This window comes from Saccopteryx bilineata, chromosome 3 (assembly GCF_036850765.1).
Source record: "Saccopteryx bilineata isolate mSacBil1 chromosome 3, mSacBil1_pri_phased_curated, whole genome shotgun sequence".
Classification (NCBI taxonomy): Eukaryota; Metazoa; Chordata; class Mammalia; order Chiroptera; family Emballonuridae; genus Saccopteryx; species Saccopteryx bilineata.
The window spans coordinates 222,769,130-222,786,932 of record NC_089492.1 but is presented as its reverse complement, the minus strand read 5'-3'; the positions used below and the strand labels follow the sequence as shown (position 1 = coordinate 222,786,932).

The following is a 17,803-nucleotide window of genomic DNA, read 5'->3' as shown; positions in this document are numbered from 1 at the left end:
CTTGTCAAATAAATGCAGCAAATAATTATATTTTAGTCATATTATTATAGTCAATTCTTAACTTTCTCTGAGCTTCTTCCTCTTGGGTCTTAGTTAACCCAAAACAGAACCAGGAAAGAGAGTGAAAGAGACTCCCTTACTATTATCCAAAATCTAATAGGAATGATTGCTTAACTATCCCTTTTAAAATTACAAGTTAAAATGCAATTTTAATGCTATAAAAGAACAATTTCTTTGTAATTTAAAAAGAAATTATACAATCCTTAATTTGTTTCAGACTGTCATTACTTAAACTAAAAGCAATAAAAGCACTATAAAATAAAATGCTAAAACACTTCCATTTCTTACTTTATTTTTTTAATTTTGGGCAGTGATAAAAGTTAATTAAGCCTATTGGTTTCAAGTGTACAACTCAACAAAACATCTGCACACCGTAGCACGTGCCCATTACCCAAGGGAGAGTCTTTCTGTCCCCATTTTCCTCCACTGTGCCCACCTCCACCTGGCCCCCCAGCCCCTTTCCCTCTTGCTATCACCACACTGTTGTCTGTATTTGTTTTATATATACATATATTTTTTGCTTAATCCCTTCACCTTTTTTCATGCAAATACCTTATTTATTTTCCCCTTGAATACAAAAGTACAGTGCATGTTCATTATCAAAAACTGTAAAAAAAAAAAAAGGTACAAGGAAGAAAAATAAACTGTAATCCTGCTATAAAAAGACAGGCAAACTATTTTAGTATCTGTGTGGGTTTTTTGCTTTTGCATGTTTGTTTTCTTTTTAATATAAAAGGTTCAAAGTATTGGAGATTTTATTGCAATTTTTCATATATCAAGAACTTACTTCTAAATTACTAAATACTGTCACAAAAATAACTGGTCCAGTCCACACAGTATGCCATTGTAATGGATAAACCATAATTTAACCAATTTTAATGTTTGGTGGATTTTTTTAGTACTTTAATATTAAGATCATAGACTAATTTTGTTTAGTTCCTTTATTCCTACCATGAAGGTTATAATTATTTTTTATGTTGGGGGGGGGGGCATACAGACAGAAAGGGAGAGAGACAAGCAAGCATCAACTCATAGTTGTGATAGTTGTGGCACCTTAGTTGTTCATTGATTGCTTTCTCAGATGTGCCCCGATGGGAAGGTTGGCGGAGGGAGGGAAGGACAGGTCCAGCTGAGCCAGTGACCCCTTGCTCAACCCAACGACCTTGGGCTTCAAGCTAGCGACTTTTGGGCTCAAGTTAGCAACCATGGGATCATTCTATGGCCCCTCAAGGAGGTGACCCCTCGCTCAAGCTGGTGAGCCAGTACTCAAGCTGGTGACCTCAGGGTTTGGAACCTAAGTCCTCAGCATCCCAGGCCAACCCATCTACCCAGCATCACCACCTGGTCAGGGTGAATATGTTATAATTGATGAAATAGGTTTTAAAAAGTTAAAAATTCCCAGAACCAGAACATAAACTAGATGATAAGATCCCTGAGGGCACAGATCTATTTTTCTCTCTGCTTCACTGGTGTAATCCCAAGTGTATATAGATATTCAAAGTATTTGTTAAACAAACAAAAAATCTGCAGGGAATTTTATTTTTCAGTAAACCACTTACCTCCATCTTTACCCTTCACAAAACTTTCCCATTCTCTAAACCACTGCATACTGATACAATAAAAAGTAGCTGGAGAGTCCTCCTCTTGGAATGCTCTGTTAAGCTATGGAGGGGGGGAAGGGAATCCATCACTTAATATTTAGAACTTGTTTTGTAGCAGAATACAACCATCCTTCTTCAGCCTTTGATAAGGCCAATTTCGAATACACAAAGAATGTTATATACGTTGATGCTAAGTTATCTACTACTCCCATACACGATAATATCTATTAAAAAACAATTCTAGGTCATATCTCAAGTTTTAGCAAGTATACATGGAAGGGTCACAAAAGATTGGAAAAGTGAAAACAGTCAAGGCAAAGTCTTCAGAACAATAAATACTCCATGTATTTATTAAAAGTTTGATGCCTAAATCTTATTTGAATGTATCATATCCACTGTCTACAAATTACTTTTGTTCACTTAAGAAACTGGTTGACATGTTGCTATTATAAACACAATGCTGAAATGAATCATCCTATATATGTCATTCTACAGGCAATATACATATACAGGGGTGGGCAAATATAGGTTTCAGAAGAAGACAAATAATATAAATTGATACATTAATAAATAAACAATCAACAAGAATAAACTTTTGCATACTCACAGCTGTAATCCTACTTTTGCCCACCCCTGTATGTATGAGATAAATTTTCAAAAGTGGTGGTACAGTCCTGAAGACATTCCACTCCTTCCTCTAGTCCAGTGGTCCCCAACCCCCAGGCCGTGGACCAGTACCGGTCCATGGGCCATTTGGTACCGGTCTGCAAAGAAAGAATAAATAACTTACATTATTTCCATTTTATTTATATTTAAGTCTGAATGATGTTTTATTTTTTTTAAATGACCAGATTCTCTGTTACATTCGTCTAAAACTCACTCTTGACGCTTGTCTCAGTCACGTGATACATTTGATCGTCCCACCCTAAAGGCCGGTCCGTGAAAATATTTTCTGACATTAAACTGGTCCGTAGCCCAAAAAAAGTTGGGGACCACTGCTCTAGTCGTAAGGCCTAAGAAATGGATATGTGGCTCAAACAAAGTAAAACTCTATTAGAAATGGAAGTCTTCAGAGAAATAACCTAATGGTTAGAATGGAGTCATTCCAATGTGGATTTTGTTAGCTATAGACTAGTAATATCTTGATTCCTAAACTTCTGGAAATCTAACGGTTCAATTTTTCTTTTCAATAAATTTATTTTTTGCTTAAGTTAGTCATTCTGGCTTCTATTGCTTTCAACTAAAGAAACCCAATTGACAGAAAAACTGGTATAGAAAGAGAGGTGGAGGCAATAGTGCTTGAGGAAAATGGAAAGTGTTTGAAATTGATCTAATTGTAATAGTGTGAAAAGACTGAGATGCCTAAAATTACTTCATGACAGGTAACTAAATGCCCATAGTACATACATTGGTGTACAAAGACAAGTTAAGATCCTGTCTCTCCTATAACCAAATCTAATAAAAATCCTGCCATTGTCCCCAAGATTCTTTCTTTTTTCATTTTTTTAAAAATTTTATTCATTTTTTAGAGAGAGAGGAGAATGACATAGGGAGAGAAGGGGGAAGAAGCAGGAAGCAGCAATTCCCATATGTGCCTTGACCAGGCAAGCCCAGGGATTCAAACTAGCAACCTTAGTGTTCCAGGTCAACGCTTTATCCACTGAGCCACCACAGGTCAGGCCAAAGATTCTTATAACAGCATAGAAGTACCTCCATGATCTGGCCCCATGATTTGACTTCAAATTCTAATACTCTGTTCCTCAATTATTCACTTGTGATTACACAGACTTTGTTATTTCCAGAACCAAGCAGACACATTCCTGCCTCTCAAAAGCTTTTACATGGCTATCCTTTCCTTTTGCATATATCTAAATATCTCCCTCATTTCCTTCAAGTCTTTGCTTGTTACCTTCTCAATGAGGCCTATTTTATCACCCTACTTAAAACAGCACCTCACTCCTCCCCTCATCACTGTACTCCTGATCTCTTATCCTTTTAGACAGTTTCCATTTCCATAAAAGTCATCACCTTTTAATATACAATGTACTAGTTATTTATTTTAGATTTATTCATTTTTAGAGATAGAAAGAGAAAGAGAGAAGGGGGGAGGAGCAGGAAGCATCAACTCCCACATGTGCCTTGACCAAGCAAGCCCAGAGTTTCAAACCAGCGACCTCAGTGTTCCAGGCCGACACTTTATCCCACAGCGCCACTACAGGTCAGGCCTAGTTATTCATTAAATAGAAGTTCTTTGAGGGCGAGGATCTTTCTCGAACACGAGGAAGCTGCTTCCATAGAATGAAAGGCAATGAAAAACATGGCTCTCTCGAATGGTTAACAAAGAAATCAAAGCATATTTGTCTCAAGGTATAGCATGAAAGTGAGGACTTTCTGTGATACACACCTTATCCCTAGAGAACTGAGATTTCTAAAATTTAATGTCAGACACATTCTGCCAGATGAACCCATTTAATTCATAGCCATTACCAGGTTTGGACACTTTTAGAACTTTCTTTATCTCTGGCATTAGGATGTTTCTTCCTTATGTGTTTAGGTAGGGACTTTTTAAATTTTAGTTAAGTAGAATCATCTCATTAATAAAAAGCATCTGTTTTTCCCTAGTTCTGACAAATTTCTCTAAATGTAATGGTGCTCTAAAAAGTAGTTCCTGCCCTCTAGTCTCTTCTAAAATACTTATTAGAAAAACATTGGATTCTATATCTATCCAACATATTGAAACTTTTCTTCCCCATCTTTTCATCCTTACACTTCAATTTAGGAGAAACCCTTTGCTACATCTTTTAGTACACTAATTCGCTCTCCAGCATTCTTCATTCTGCATTCAATTAACCCATCCACTGAGTTTTGTTTTCAGGATACTATATCCTTATGCATCTCCCTAATCATCAATATTTACTTTATGAATAATTTAGGAAATCATAATTCTTTCTAGGTTTTATAAGCTATCTAAGATAATGCCTTCTTTAACTGACCCTAAGTATCCCCATTCGCTGTTGTATGCACACAGACAGCTTTATGCTGCATTACACAGTGTACGCAGGGGCAGATGCTGAGGCCGTTATTTGTACTTGCCACTTCTAAGCCTGAAGCCTATGTGGTCATTTCCTGTGACCTTTGCTTTACTTTTTATAATTTTTCAAAAACTCCACTTAATTTCCAGTCCACCAAAAGCAGCTACTTTTGTACTCCAGTGTTATTTTTTATACCATACATTGCTTTGTTTAAAGAAAAAAAGGAGGGGTTGTGAAATAAGACAAATTTGGACCATAAATAAAGTTGTAGCTATGTTACACATAAGAGCACTTTGAGGAGACTTACTTCTTGAAACCTAGATAAATGGAACTGTACTTATTGGTCCTTGTCCATAAAACCTATTGTTCATCTCTCCTTACCGATTCTATGACCAGATTTTCTGTTGCTTGCAATCAAGGAACACATCATAATAAATTAACTTTGTGGAAACTAGGTATAAGTACAGAGATTCCCATAAAACTATATTTCACAAAGGGATGGAAGTAGAGAATGCAGTCTGAGTAAATGCTTACAGAAAAACACTGTACTAACTAAGGAAACCTATAGTTTATGATTTCAACAAGATTTCTTGTCAGTGCCAATTCATAAAACAAAATTTATTACCAATTCATGAAAACGAAAATCCACAAAAAGAACTTAACTCACTACATTGTTGTGATCTGCACTGTTATATGCTCAGAGCACTAATATGTATTGCAACTCTTTCATACAATCATTTCTTTAACATAATACAGTTCTGCTAATTATAAGTTCTTAATTATAAATCACATTTACAATTTGAAAGGTATCACTTTCTTTACCCGAATAAAAATTTCCAATTCAGTTTTTCTTCTTTTTTCAATTTTTTCTGCCTCAATTTGGCAAGTATGACAAATATACAGATGGTTGACAGCTGGTCCTCCTCCATACCTAAAGCATAAAAATTTAATTGTGACAATCTTGAAAAAAGCTGATACTTTAGAAAATATATCTCCTACTTTTAGTCAATGGCTAAGTCTCTAGTAAATAAATCCTCACAGAAAAATTCTCAGTCATATTTAATATAAAAATAAAATAATCTTAAGGACTTGGCTTTATACTTATCAGGGTCAATGACATTATCAGCTTATTCACTAATTTGATTTTCCTGTATTTCAACTCCCCTTAAAATTACTTCTGCTACAAAATATGTTTAAAGCAACAAAACAAAGTAAAAGAAATGACTTTCAAAAATTAGCATATTACATATATATCTTAGTTATATAGCCATACTCCTCAATTTTTAATCAGAAAGAGGCTTCCCCTGGCCTCTCAAGTAATATTAATACATTACTTTCAATACTTTACTTAAAGAAAACATAATAAGGAAATATGTATGAAATGCTTTAAAATAAAATTTTAAACTTTAAAATTTGAGTTAAATATCACAGAATACTTGTACAGATGCAGATAATTAGAACATAAAAATTAGAATTAATTATCTGGACTAAGGACATGCTAGCTACAAAATCTACTGACTCACACTTCAAGTGAATAAACAAAGGAAAAAGGGGATCTTCTACTTGAGCAATATAAAGCACAAGAAGTATGTATGAAATAATCCAATCCCCTTTTAACGAGTTTCACAAACTGATTTTCACAATACCATACTGTCTGATTTTAAAAACAAACCTGCTATATAGGTTATCCCAAATATTCTGAGGCAGCATCAAAACCAGGTCTTCAATATAACTGGCTTTTCGTGGAGGAATACCTAAAAAAAGTTTAGATGGGTCTTGTTCTTAAACTGCTTTATATTACTCAAGGTTTAAACTCATTTTTTAACTGATTAATCACTGGCATTTTCTAATCTTTATCCTTAAAACCTCTCCCAAAAAGGTTAAAAATTAAATCAGTGTAAGCATTTTTGGTAATTACGCTCCTAAAGATGAGTGTTTCTTGAAACAGAAAACAATCAGTAAACCAAGGTCTTCAAGTATTTAACTTATGTAAATCATTACTAAGCCTTCAATATGGGGGATTTCAGAGATAAATAAGAAACAGCCTTTCCTTCCTGGAGCTTATGTGGTAGCAGAAGAAATGAAGCACTTATGTAAATAACTGGAGTAAAAGGCAGGCACAGATAAACGGCATAAAAGGTTCATGGGGAGATTTAGAACAGGAGGAGCCTATTTCAAGATGGGAAATGGAAGAAAAATTCACATACAGATAGATATATTTTCAATGTTTAGATTTCTAAATCCAATATAGGATATTCCTACTATCTCTTTTAATTTCACTGAAAAATTTAATTAGTGAGAATATCAAGTCTTATATAATTAAGGTGTCACACTAAAGTGTCATTTTCCATGGGAACAAACACTAACATAGTCAATCACAAAGGCATAAGTATTTGACAAATAACTATATGAGGTTTTTTGTTAAATTCTAAGTACATTACACTTAGGAGAAGAGCCAGCTTTTCATTAGACAAAAGGGATAGGAGTCAAGATATAGTTGGTACCAAGTGCCTCTTGGCTGAGAAAAATAATGTGTAATGTAAATGCTTACTGTACCATAATTGGTTGTCTATGTATCTGTCTTTACTATGGAATTAGAGCTTTGAGAACCGAAATAGTACCTTCGCTACTCTCAGGATATACATAGCACAGGGTTTGGAACAGGTATTCAATAAATACCCGTTTATGAAGAGGCGACAGATTGCCTACAATTAGAAGAAAAAGCCCAATTTCTGAAACCATAGTGAATTAAACACATTTAAGCTGAACTGCAGATGAGGAAATCAGAAATAAATAAGAGGAAAATTCTTGGGTCTTTCCTAATATTTAAATTATTTAACAGTACACCACTACCTTTACTTTACATTACAGAATTTCTTACCTCCATGAATACAGAGAAAATCATTATTTGTAATAGGACCAGGTTCTGCAAAGGTCTTAAATTTATTTAGCCATTGTCGAGAAATATAAAACTGAAGGAGACTTGGTTCCATTATGTTCAACAAATTTGATATCCTTCGCCTCTCTTTTTGTGCTTCTTCACTGCTCTTCCTATTAAGAACAATAATTCTTTAAATTCATACACATTTTATTCCATTAGACTCCTAAGTAGATTTTTTCCTCTTCATTATTAGACTTAGCATACTTATTAATACTGTGAATCTTACTAGATCTTGGGAATTATTCAAGAGAAATATACCTTGTATCAACCCCCAACATATTATATATACAAATCTAGGGGCAATACTGTGTCTTAACTACTAGTATCCATATAAACATTTTTTAACAAATGTTAACAAAACTAATCTATATAGTTCATCTGTTTGCTGTTTCAGTAGCTAACACTTAATCATTTATTAAATTGGGGTTTTTAAAAATTTTTTTAAAGTTAATTATGAATTATGAAGAGAGAGGGAGAGAGAAAGAAACATCGATCTGTTGTTCCACTTATTTATGTATTTATTGGTTAATTCTTGTATATGCCCTGACTTGGGATTGAACCTGCAACCTTGGCCTATCAGGATGATGCTCTAACCAACAGAGCTACCTGGCAAAAGCTAAAATTGGTATTTTTTAGTATAAGATTTACCTTTTTTATTAGCTGTTTTAAGAAAAAATTTTGTACCTAATTCCTACCATCAGTGCCTAATTTTTTTTAAATTAAAACCAATACTCCTAAAAGAAAATACAGTTAACCCTTGAACAAAGCAGGGAATTAAGGCAAGTTACCCCCACCCATACATTCAAATTCCACATAACTTTTGACTCCCCCAAAACTTACTTATCCCTTGGTATCCACAGAGAATTGGTCCCAGCACCCTCTACAGATAATAAAATCTGTAAAAACTCAAATTTTCTATATAAAATTCCACAGATCAATGCATAACAGTCAGTCCTTCATATCCACAGACTCTCAACCACAGACTGAAAATAGTACAGGTATTTATTGAAAACAATCCACATATAAGTGAACCTAGAAAAGTTCAAACCCTTGTTGTTGAAGGGTCAACCGCATATTCTTTTGCCTTTCAACTAAATGATGTAACATTTTCTTAAAGGATCATTCTGAGTACAACCTTTCACTTTATTTTACTCACATAATGAAATGAGAGTAAAATAATTTCTAATCTTGACTCAGCAATCCATTTTAAAAGTCTCAGAAGTCACTGATAACCCCAAAGTGAGATGTAATTTGTTAAAATAGCCTATCTGTGAGGTACTTCTTTACCTGTAGAAAAGAACATAAGCTTCTGCATTTTGTACAGTAGATTCTGAAACTTTGGTGACACTCTGGTCATCAAATTCATACCAGACTCTATTTAAATTGTTTCGGCAGTAGGCAATATAGTGTCCACCTGAATTTAAAAGGAAAAAATTTTAAATCAATTAATGCAAGAATGGAAGCTAAACTATTTTTATAGTCAAAGTTCTTAGCAGAGACAGAGATATAGCAAGAACTACGCTAGTATTTCTTTCCAGTATGTATGTTATCCTGAGGAACTATAAACAAGGATAGAAAATGTGAATTTATAAAACCCATGCTAAAAATGATGTTAAAGTCCTTATTTAATGGTCCTTATATTTATACAAAATATTATTTCCAGTATTTCAAAATTCAGAGTTAAATTATTAAATTTCCTAAAATTTTTTGACATTTTTAATAACCAAAGTAAAATAAAAATAAATAGCAAAAATCTATTTTTACCACTTTTTTCTTTTGTGCAATCAGGTAGGTCTCACTTAAAAGATTAACTCAGATATCTACTATTTTTAATTTAATCTGAGAACACATGTCAAACCTGTGTACTTACTACTTGCAGTGCCATGATGGCAAATGACTGACAGAAGATCATAGGTTACAATTTGAGCTGGACTGTCTTTAGCAAGAAATGGCTGAAGATCCAGACCTTCCAGTGGAAATGAAACATGGGTACTGATTTTGGTGGAAAACATCAGTTCATGTCTGAATCTTTTAAGATGGATGCATAAAATCTAAAAGAGAAAGGCAAGATTAAGATTCTATTGTTTTATATGTTAAAGGAGTCTATTTAACATACATGTTGAATTAAGTCTCAAAGTTTAACATTATCCTGCAATTATGATAACCAGATTCCAGGAATGTTAAAACATGGAAATAAATGAAACATGGTATGAAGTTTACAGCTACTGGGCTTCCTCATTTTAGGCTTATACCTGAAAAAATCCTACAATGTCTGATTAAGCTGGGTTAAACATAATTTCACTGGAAAGGGCACTTACTTGGTATATAACTCAGTATTTTAAAAATAGATAATCCTAATAGTACAACTGGTCAATAGAACCAGTCCATTCTTTACCCATGCTAAAAAATTTACTACTAATGCGTTATATCCCTACCAGATAAAATAAACTGAATTTAATAAAACCCCATACCTCAGGAAACTTTTGTACTTTACAAAACTTTACTCCATTCCTCAACCTAAGGGTAAAAGAAAAACAATTAAAATAAACCTGTTTCCCATATGAATAGACAAAATCTTTAGTATTTTCAAATATTCAATAAAATCTTTTAGAAAATGAAGAAACAAACGATATTACACTAAAAGTACTACTGAATTATGTGCTACATATTTAAAAATAAGCACTAATAAAAGATTGGAGTCCCTTATTGTAAAAAAATTATTTAAACTATCAGTAATAAAAATTTAGAGTTGTGAGATTTGTTGATGAAGATTAGTTTATAAATAAACAATCAAAACAAAAGCAAACAGATACAGGGAACAAAATGATGGTTGCTAGATAGGAGGGTGGTTAAGGGGCTGGGTGGAAACAGAAGGGATTGAGAAGTACAACTTGGCAGTTACAAAATAGTCATGGGGATGTAAAGTGTAACACAAGGAATACAGTCAATATTACTGTAATAACTATGTATGGTGTCAGATGGGTACTAACTTATCAGGGTGACCACTTTGTAAGTTTCATAAATTGTCTAACCAGCCCTGGCCGGTTGGCTCAGTGGTAGAGCATCAGCCTGGCGTGCAGGAGTCCCGGGTTCAATTCCCGACCAGGGCACACAGGAGAAGCGCCCATCTGCTTCTCCACCCTCCCCCTCTCCTTCCTCTGTCTCTCTCTTCCCCTCCCGCAGCCAAGGCTCCATTGGAGCAAAGTTGGCCCAGGTACTGAGGATGGCTCCAGGGCCTCTGCCTCAGGCGCTAGAATGGCTCTGGTTGCAACAGAGCAATACCCCGGATGGGCAGAGCATCGCCCCCTGGTGGGCATGCCGGGTGGATCCCGGTCGGGCGCATGAGGGAGTCTGTCTGACTGCCTCCCCGTTTCCAGCTTCAGAAAAAATGCAAAAAAAAAAAAAAAAAGTCTAACCACTATGCTATACATCTGAAACTAATATAATACTAAATGTCAACTATAATTGAAAGAAAATTAATTTTTTAAAACAGAATTTCTACTATATATGGCCTGACTATGCCTTTATTAACATCCCAATTATCAAGTAAAACTGGGTAAAATAAAAACCAAATTTCACAGAATTGGTTGGTCAGGTCAATATATTATAACTTTTCTTTTTTAAGATTATTTTTATTTTTTTTTTATTTATTCAGAGAAAGGGAGGGAATGAGGGAAGGAGAAAGAGAAAGAGGGAGGGGAAAGGGAGGGAGAGGGAGAGAGGGAGAATGAGAGAGAGTGAGGAAAGAAGGGAGGAAGAGAGAGGGAGGGAAGAAGGAAAGGGAGAAAGGAAGAAAGGGAGGGAGAGAGAGGAAGAGAAGGAGAGAGAGAGGGAGAAAGAAGAAGAGAGGGAGAGAGAGGGAGGGAAAGAGACTGGGGATCTAACCAGCAACCTCTGTGCTTCAAAACAATGCTCTACCAACCAAGCTATCTGGCTAGTAATAACACTGATCAATAATTATGTTAAGTTTTAAGTGTATAATTCTATAAAATGCCATGTGCTCACCACCCAAGGTCTAGTCTCCTTCCCTCACCATATACCATATTTCCCCATGTATAAGATGGACCCTTTCTTAAAATATTTGAGGTCTAAAAACTGGGTGCATCTTATACAGTGGTTGTAGTTTTTTTACTTGCATTTCCGCTTTTTGGTGCTTGTTTTTGTGCTCATTTTTGAAGACAGTGATTCATCATCAGACACAGATGAGGACAACAAGCTAATGAATGGGAGTTCTGACAGGAACAAGGACTTCTATGAATTTTATGATAAATAAAACTTAAGTTCAATAACTTTATGTAATATATATTTTTTCAAATTTTGGGCCCCAAAATTAAGGTGTGTCTTACACATGGGAGCGTCTTATACATGGGGAATATGGTATTTGACCTCCTTTATCTTCTTCATCCTCCCACCATCCTCCTTCCCCCCTGGTAACCACTATACGGTTGTGTGTATCTGTGAGATTTGTTCGTTGGTTTTATTTGTATATTTATTGCTTTCTGTTGTATATTCCACAAGTGAAAAGTCATTTGGTTCTTGTCCTTTGCCATCTGACTTCTTTTGCTTTCCATGATACTCTCAAGATACATTCATGTTGTCACAAATAAAATCTCTATTCTTAAAAGTGGAAACAACTTGTCATAAAGGCTGCTTATTAGTAATAAGCTATATAAATATACACTTGAAATATCTCTACTTTGGATTTGGAGGTAGTTGCAAGGTTCTTTTCCATCTTCACTAGTACTATCTTTGTCCTAGTTTGCAAGTTTTTTTTTTTAAACCAGGTTCCCCCTTCAGGCCAACACCCTCTTCAGCTAGATACAGCTTCAAGGACAAATAATATTTTCCTGTTCTCTAGAAGTGCAATTTTTTCTTAGAAAGTACAAGGCAGTCTTTCATACTTATTGACCAAATATACCATTCCTATTTGTCACGAAGATCAACATTGCCCTGTGGTTACTGGGAACAGACAGAATTTGTATTATAAAGATTCTCAATCTTATTAGGAGGCCACTATTTTTCTATTACAGAGATTTAAAAAATATTTACCAGTTCACTCTATCACAAATATTATTTGCCTTGAACTCACTAATTATTTTTTTTTATTAGTGTACAAGAGAGACAGGAAGGAAGAAAGATGAAAAGCATCAACTCATAGTTGTCATACTTCAGTTGTTCACAGATTGCTTCATATACGTGCCTTGACCAGGGGATCCAGCCAAGCCAGTGACCCCTTGCTTAAATCAGCAACCTTGGGATGATGCTGATGATTCCACACTCGAGCTGGCAACCTATGCTCAAGCTGGTAAGCCTATGCTCAAGCTGGTGACCTCAGAGTTTCGAACCTGGGACCTAGGCGTCCCAGGTCAATGCTCTATCCACTGTACCACCACTAGTCAGGCATAACTAATAACTTTTCTAACTTACCACCAAGAAACCTTAAAAGCCTAAATTTATTACAACACAGAAATAGGCAACTACTAGTATATATAAAGAAACAAAATCATACTTTTCTTACCTATCTTGCAGTTCTGCCATCATACAGCAGGTACCATCAAAGTTGGTACCTGCTGAATTTTACAGATTTTACAGATTTGAAACTGTGTGCCCTCTATAGCCTCTTTCCCTTCCTGAATCTAGCCTGCTAACATGGTAATCCAGAAGAGAGTATCTCCTATTTATGATAACAAAGCTTAATTTATGTAATGAAAATGCATGTTATATATCCTAGTATATCTTTTATAATGTATTTAGAAAATATTTTGTGCAAAATTACATACTTATTTTAAATTTCAAAATAAACTTTCACATCTTAGATAAGTCTATTAAACTTGTTAAATTTGTGCTTCAAATTTGTTTTACAGAATAACCAGTCTCTCTACTTTTTTAGGACAAAGATCACACGCCTTTATTTTTCTAAATAAAGTGGAATTTTAACACCATATGCCCAATTCAAATAACCAAAAAGTAATAATAATAATAATAATACCATCTAAAATACAAAATATGTAATTACAAGCACTGTCAATGACACTTACTTTTTGCATTTTTCACAACTGTACATATTGTCACCTGAAAATAGAACAGACCTGGTCATGCCTCGCAAGTTAAAAGCAAGGAATTTTCTTTGGTTCTGCGATTCTTTTGAGTTTGTCATATGCTGACCTTGCAGCACAGTAACACAAGGCTCATGTATTTTAGTCTCTGCTCAAGAGTTAGCTCATAATGTTTACCCGGCCTAAAGCACCCTTCACCTCCCTCTCTTTTCAACCTTGAAGGCCCATCCCAAAGAACATCCTTTCTTTCCATTTACTCACTCAACAAAATCTACACATAACAGCAAGGTGCTGCACATATAAAAATACTGAAGGATCTTAAATATTGTGAAGGAAGTCAGAGACTAGTCAGACTGGTTCAAATATGTAAGTCTTTTATACTGATTGAATTTTCTCTTTTTTAAATCCTTGAGCAGTTTTTTATTTGTGTGTGTTTTCTGTTTTGGTTTTAAGCAAGAGGGGGCAGAGTCAGACAGGGACAGACAGACAGAAAGGGAGAGATTACAAGCATCAACTAATCGTTGTGGCACCATAGTTGTTCATTGATTGCTTTCTGCTAAGTGCCTTAACCAGACGGCTCCAGCCAAGCCAGTGACCCCTTGCTCAAGCCAGTGACCTTGGGCTCAAGCCAGCGGCCTTAAAGCATCCCAGGTCAATGCTCTATCCACCTCCTGGTCTGGCCTTGAGCAGCTTTAAAACACCTCACATATCATCTTGTCTTGTACTATAGAAATCGTATAAATTATTTCAGGATGTGATTTGTGATTTTTTTTTTTTTTTTTTTTTTGCACAAGAGAGACAGAGACAGAGAGCAAGGGAGAAAATGAGAAGCATCAAATCATAGTTGTAACTTTAGTTGTTCATTGATTCCTTCTCATATGTGCCTTGACTGGGACACTCCAGCTGAGCCAGTGACCCCTTGATCAAGCCAGCAACCTGGGGCTCAGGCCAGCAACCATGGAGTCATGTCTACAATACCATGCTCAAGCCAATGACCCTGTGCTCAAGCTAGTAAGCCCACGCTCAAGAGAACCACCTCAGAGTTTCAAACCTAGGTCCTCAGCATCTCAGGTCAACACTCTATCCACTGTGCGACCACTGGTCAGGTTATGATTTGTGGTATTTATGTATGTCACCATGATAGATACTGGCACTATGGCAATATGGCCAAGTACTACTAAAACTCCTTAAAACTTAGCTTTTATGAATATATTTTATATTTAGTCCTACTGGTATTTTAAAAGACCCACAACAATTTAGCCACAGATAAAAACTATTTAATATTTCTTACCTTTTAGTTCATCTCTAGCGAAGAAGGCAGCAAGACAATCTTGCAAGGTTACTATTGGACCCCAAAACCAGCTAGGGACACATGAGACAACAAACCTGAAACATTATTGATAGGAAAAAAAGGAAGTGTTCTGCCAGTACAGCAGAAACAGCAATTTTAACAATCAATTAATTTTTAAAAAACATTTACATACCTCTTCACATACTCCATGAAAAAAGCTATCCACCCTTGTGGAGCATATGCTTCGCCACATGATCCTGCTTTGACTATGGAAGTTGGATGGCTCGATGAATGCAGCTTAGCAAGGTCTTCCTTGCCAGGAATTGGCAAAGATAGATCTTGAAAGGTTTCAAGGGTTACAGACACCTAAAATTGTTTTAAGAAAGGTATAAAAATAATCCAGCATAAACATTTGAGGATAGATTTTAGACTACAAATATCAAATCAAGTTACAATAAACAAAAATATCAAACTGCTGGCTCTGGCCGGTTGGCAGAGTGTTGGCCCAGCCTGGCATGTGAAGTCCTAGGTTCGATTCTTAGTCAGGGCACATAGGAAAAGCACTCATCTGCTTCTCCAACCTTCCCCCTCTCCTTCCTCTCTGTCTCTTCCCCTCCTGCAGCCAAGGCTCCATTGGAGCAAAGTTGGCCCGGGCGCTGAGGATGGCTCCATAGCCTCTGCCTCAGGCGCTAGAATGGCTCCAGCCGAGACGGAGCATCGCCCCCGAGTGGACATGCTGGGGGCATCCCAGTCGGGCACATGCGGGAGTCTGTCTGTCTCCTGCTTCTAACTTCGGAAAAATACAAAAAAAAAAAAAAATCAAACTGCTGATCGTAATAACAGCAAAACACTTGCTCTGTACCAAGTGCTGTTCTAAATTTAATCTTCACATAGACCTTATGAGATAACTACTAACAACCCATTAGCTGAGGACACTGCAGCATAGAGAATTACCTTATACCTAGCCACTGTCGCTTGAGGTACAAACTCTTAAGCACTACTGCATTTATTTTGGGAAATGACTTGTCCTAATAGTTTTTAAATTTGTTTTAAAAAAAAGTTGTAAAACCTAGTATGTAATCTTTAAAAAGCTGAAAACATTTGGCCTGACCTGTGGTGGCACAGTGGATAAAGCGTCCACCTGGAAATGCTGAGGTCGCCAGTTCAAAACCCTGGGCTTGCCTGGTCAAGGCACATATGGGAGTTGATGCTTCCAGCTCCTCCCCCCCTTCTCTCTCTCTCTCTCTCTCTCTCTCTCTCTCCTCTCTAAAAAAATGAATAATAAAAAAATAATCTTGAAAGATTTATTTAAAAAAAATAAAATAAAATAAAAAGCTGAAAACATTTGATGATAAGTCTATATAAGTATTTGGTAACACCTGACCAGGTGGTGACACAGTAGATGGAGCATCGGACTGGGACACAGAGGACCCAGGTTTAAAACCCCCAGGTCGCCAGCTAAAGCATGGGCTCACCAACTTGAGCATGTGGTTGCTGGCTTGAGCGTGGGATCATAGCCATGACCCCATGGTCACTGGCCTGAGCCCAAAGGTCGCTGGCTTGAACAAGGGGTCACTTACTCTGCTAGATCCACCTGGTCAAGGCACATATGAGAAAACAATAAACTAAAGTGCTGCAACAAAGAATTGATGCTTCTCATCTCTCTCTTCCTATCTGTCTGTTCCTATCTATCTATCTCTCTGTCTCTGTCAAAAAAAAGAAAAAAAAATATATTTGGTACCAAATCAGCATACATTAAAATGACCCAATTAAAAGCTTAAGAATTTTGTTTATTTGTTTGTTTTGCTAGAGAGGGAGAGAGAGATAAGAAAGGGGAAAGATAAGAAGCATCAACTCATAGTTGCGTCACTTTAGTTGTTCATTGTTTGTTTTTTCATATGTGCCTTGACGGGGTGAGGGGTGCAGACAAAAGCCAAGCTAGTGACCCTTTACTCAAACTAGCATCTTTGGGCATCAAACCAGCAACCCTGGGGATCATGTTGATGACTCGATGCTCAAGCCAGTCACTCTGTGCACAAGCTGCAACCTCAGGGTCACCCTGTGACCTCTGCATCCCAGGTCAACACTCTATCCACTGCACCACCATTGGTCAGGTTATTCACTCCCACACAGAAGTAAAAATGTTCTTAAAGAAAAGCTCTGTGATCATTTTAATGTATGCTGTTCTTGTGTATGGATTTGATATTACCTTTATTATCTGAGCCACAATCTTAACATGACACAATATTTATAAGCCATACAACCAAATATAGAATATACAATCACAGCCTATTGCTGTGAATAGCAATTTCCCAGCATATTTATTTCATCCTTATGAGAATACGCAGGTTACCAGTTCTTTTGTGTGTGTGACAGAGACAGAGAGTCAAAGAGAGGGACAGATAGAAACAGACAGACAGGAAGGGAGAGAGATGAGAAGCATCAATTCTTCGCTGCAGCATCTTAGTTGTTCATTGACTGCTTTCTCATATGTGCTCTGATCGGGGGTGGGGGGCCTTCAGCAGAGCAAGTGAACCCTTGCTCAAGCTAGCAACCTTGGGCTTCAAGCAGTGACCTTTGGGCTCAAGCCAGAGACCCTGAACTCAAGATAGCAACCTCGGGGTTTCGAACCTGGGTTCTCTGCATCCCAGTCCAATGCTCTATCCACTGTGCCACCACCTTGTCGAGCAAATGTGTTATCAATTCTTACTGTTGAGCATCATATCATCATTTTATGTGACCAGAGATGAAGAATGGAGTTAATTCTTCCTACTAATGCATACCTGTCCAATGATGAGTCAAGACTCATCCTTTAAGAACTA

The 17,803-nt window shown here is 36.4% G+C and overlaps 1 protein-coding gene across 2 annotated transcripts in view; it reads right to left on the bottom strand.

Annotated features, from left to right (window-relative positions):
• USP33 (ubiquitin specific peptidase 33) overlaps nucleotides 1–17,803 on the bottom strand; it is a 57,489-nt gene that overhangs the window by 2,058 nt on the left and 37,628 nt on the right. Inside the window, exons 13-22 of one of the 2 annotated variants that reach the window (XM_066268854.1) lie at nucleotides 15,175–15,347; nucleotides 14,982–15,076; nucleotides 13,673–13,706; nucleotides 10,106–10,151; nucleotides 9,505–9,685; nucleotides 8,922–9,048; nucleotides 7,575–7,744; nucleotides 6,366–6,447; nucleotides 5,516–5,624; nucleotides 1,620–1,722 (exon numbers count right to left, since the gene is read on the bottom strand). In XM_066268854.1, the coding sequence (XP_066124951.1) occupies nucleotides 1,620–1,722; nucleotides 5,516–5,624; nucleotides 6,366–6,447; nucleotides 7,575–7,744; nucleotides 8,922–9,048; nucleotides 9,505–9,685; nucleotides 10,106–10,151; nucleotides 13,673–13,706; nucleotides 14,982–15,076; nucleotides 15,175–15,347 (1,120 nt within the window). The remainder of the gene's footprint in view (nucleotides 1–1,619; nucleotides 1,723–5,515; nucleotides 5,625–6,365; nucleotides 6,448–7,574; nucleotides 7,745–8,921; nucleotides 9,049–9,504; nucleotides 9,686–10,105; nucleotides 10,152–13,672; nucleotides 13,707–14,981; nucleotides 15,077–15,174; nucleotides 15,348–17,803) is intronic. The other variant, XM_066268855.1, reaches the window with a different exon arrangement.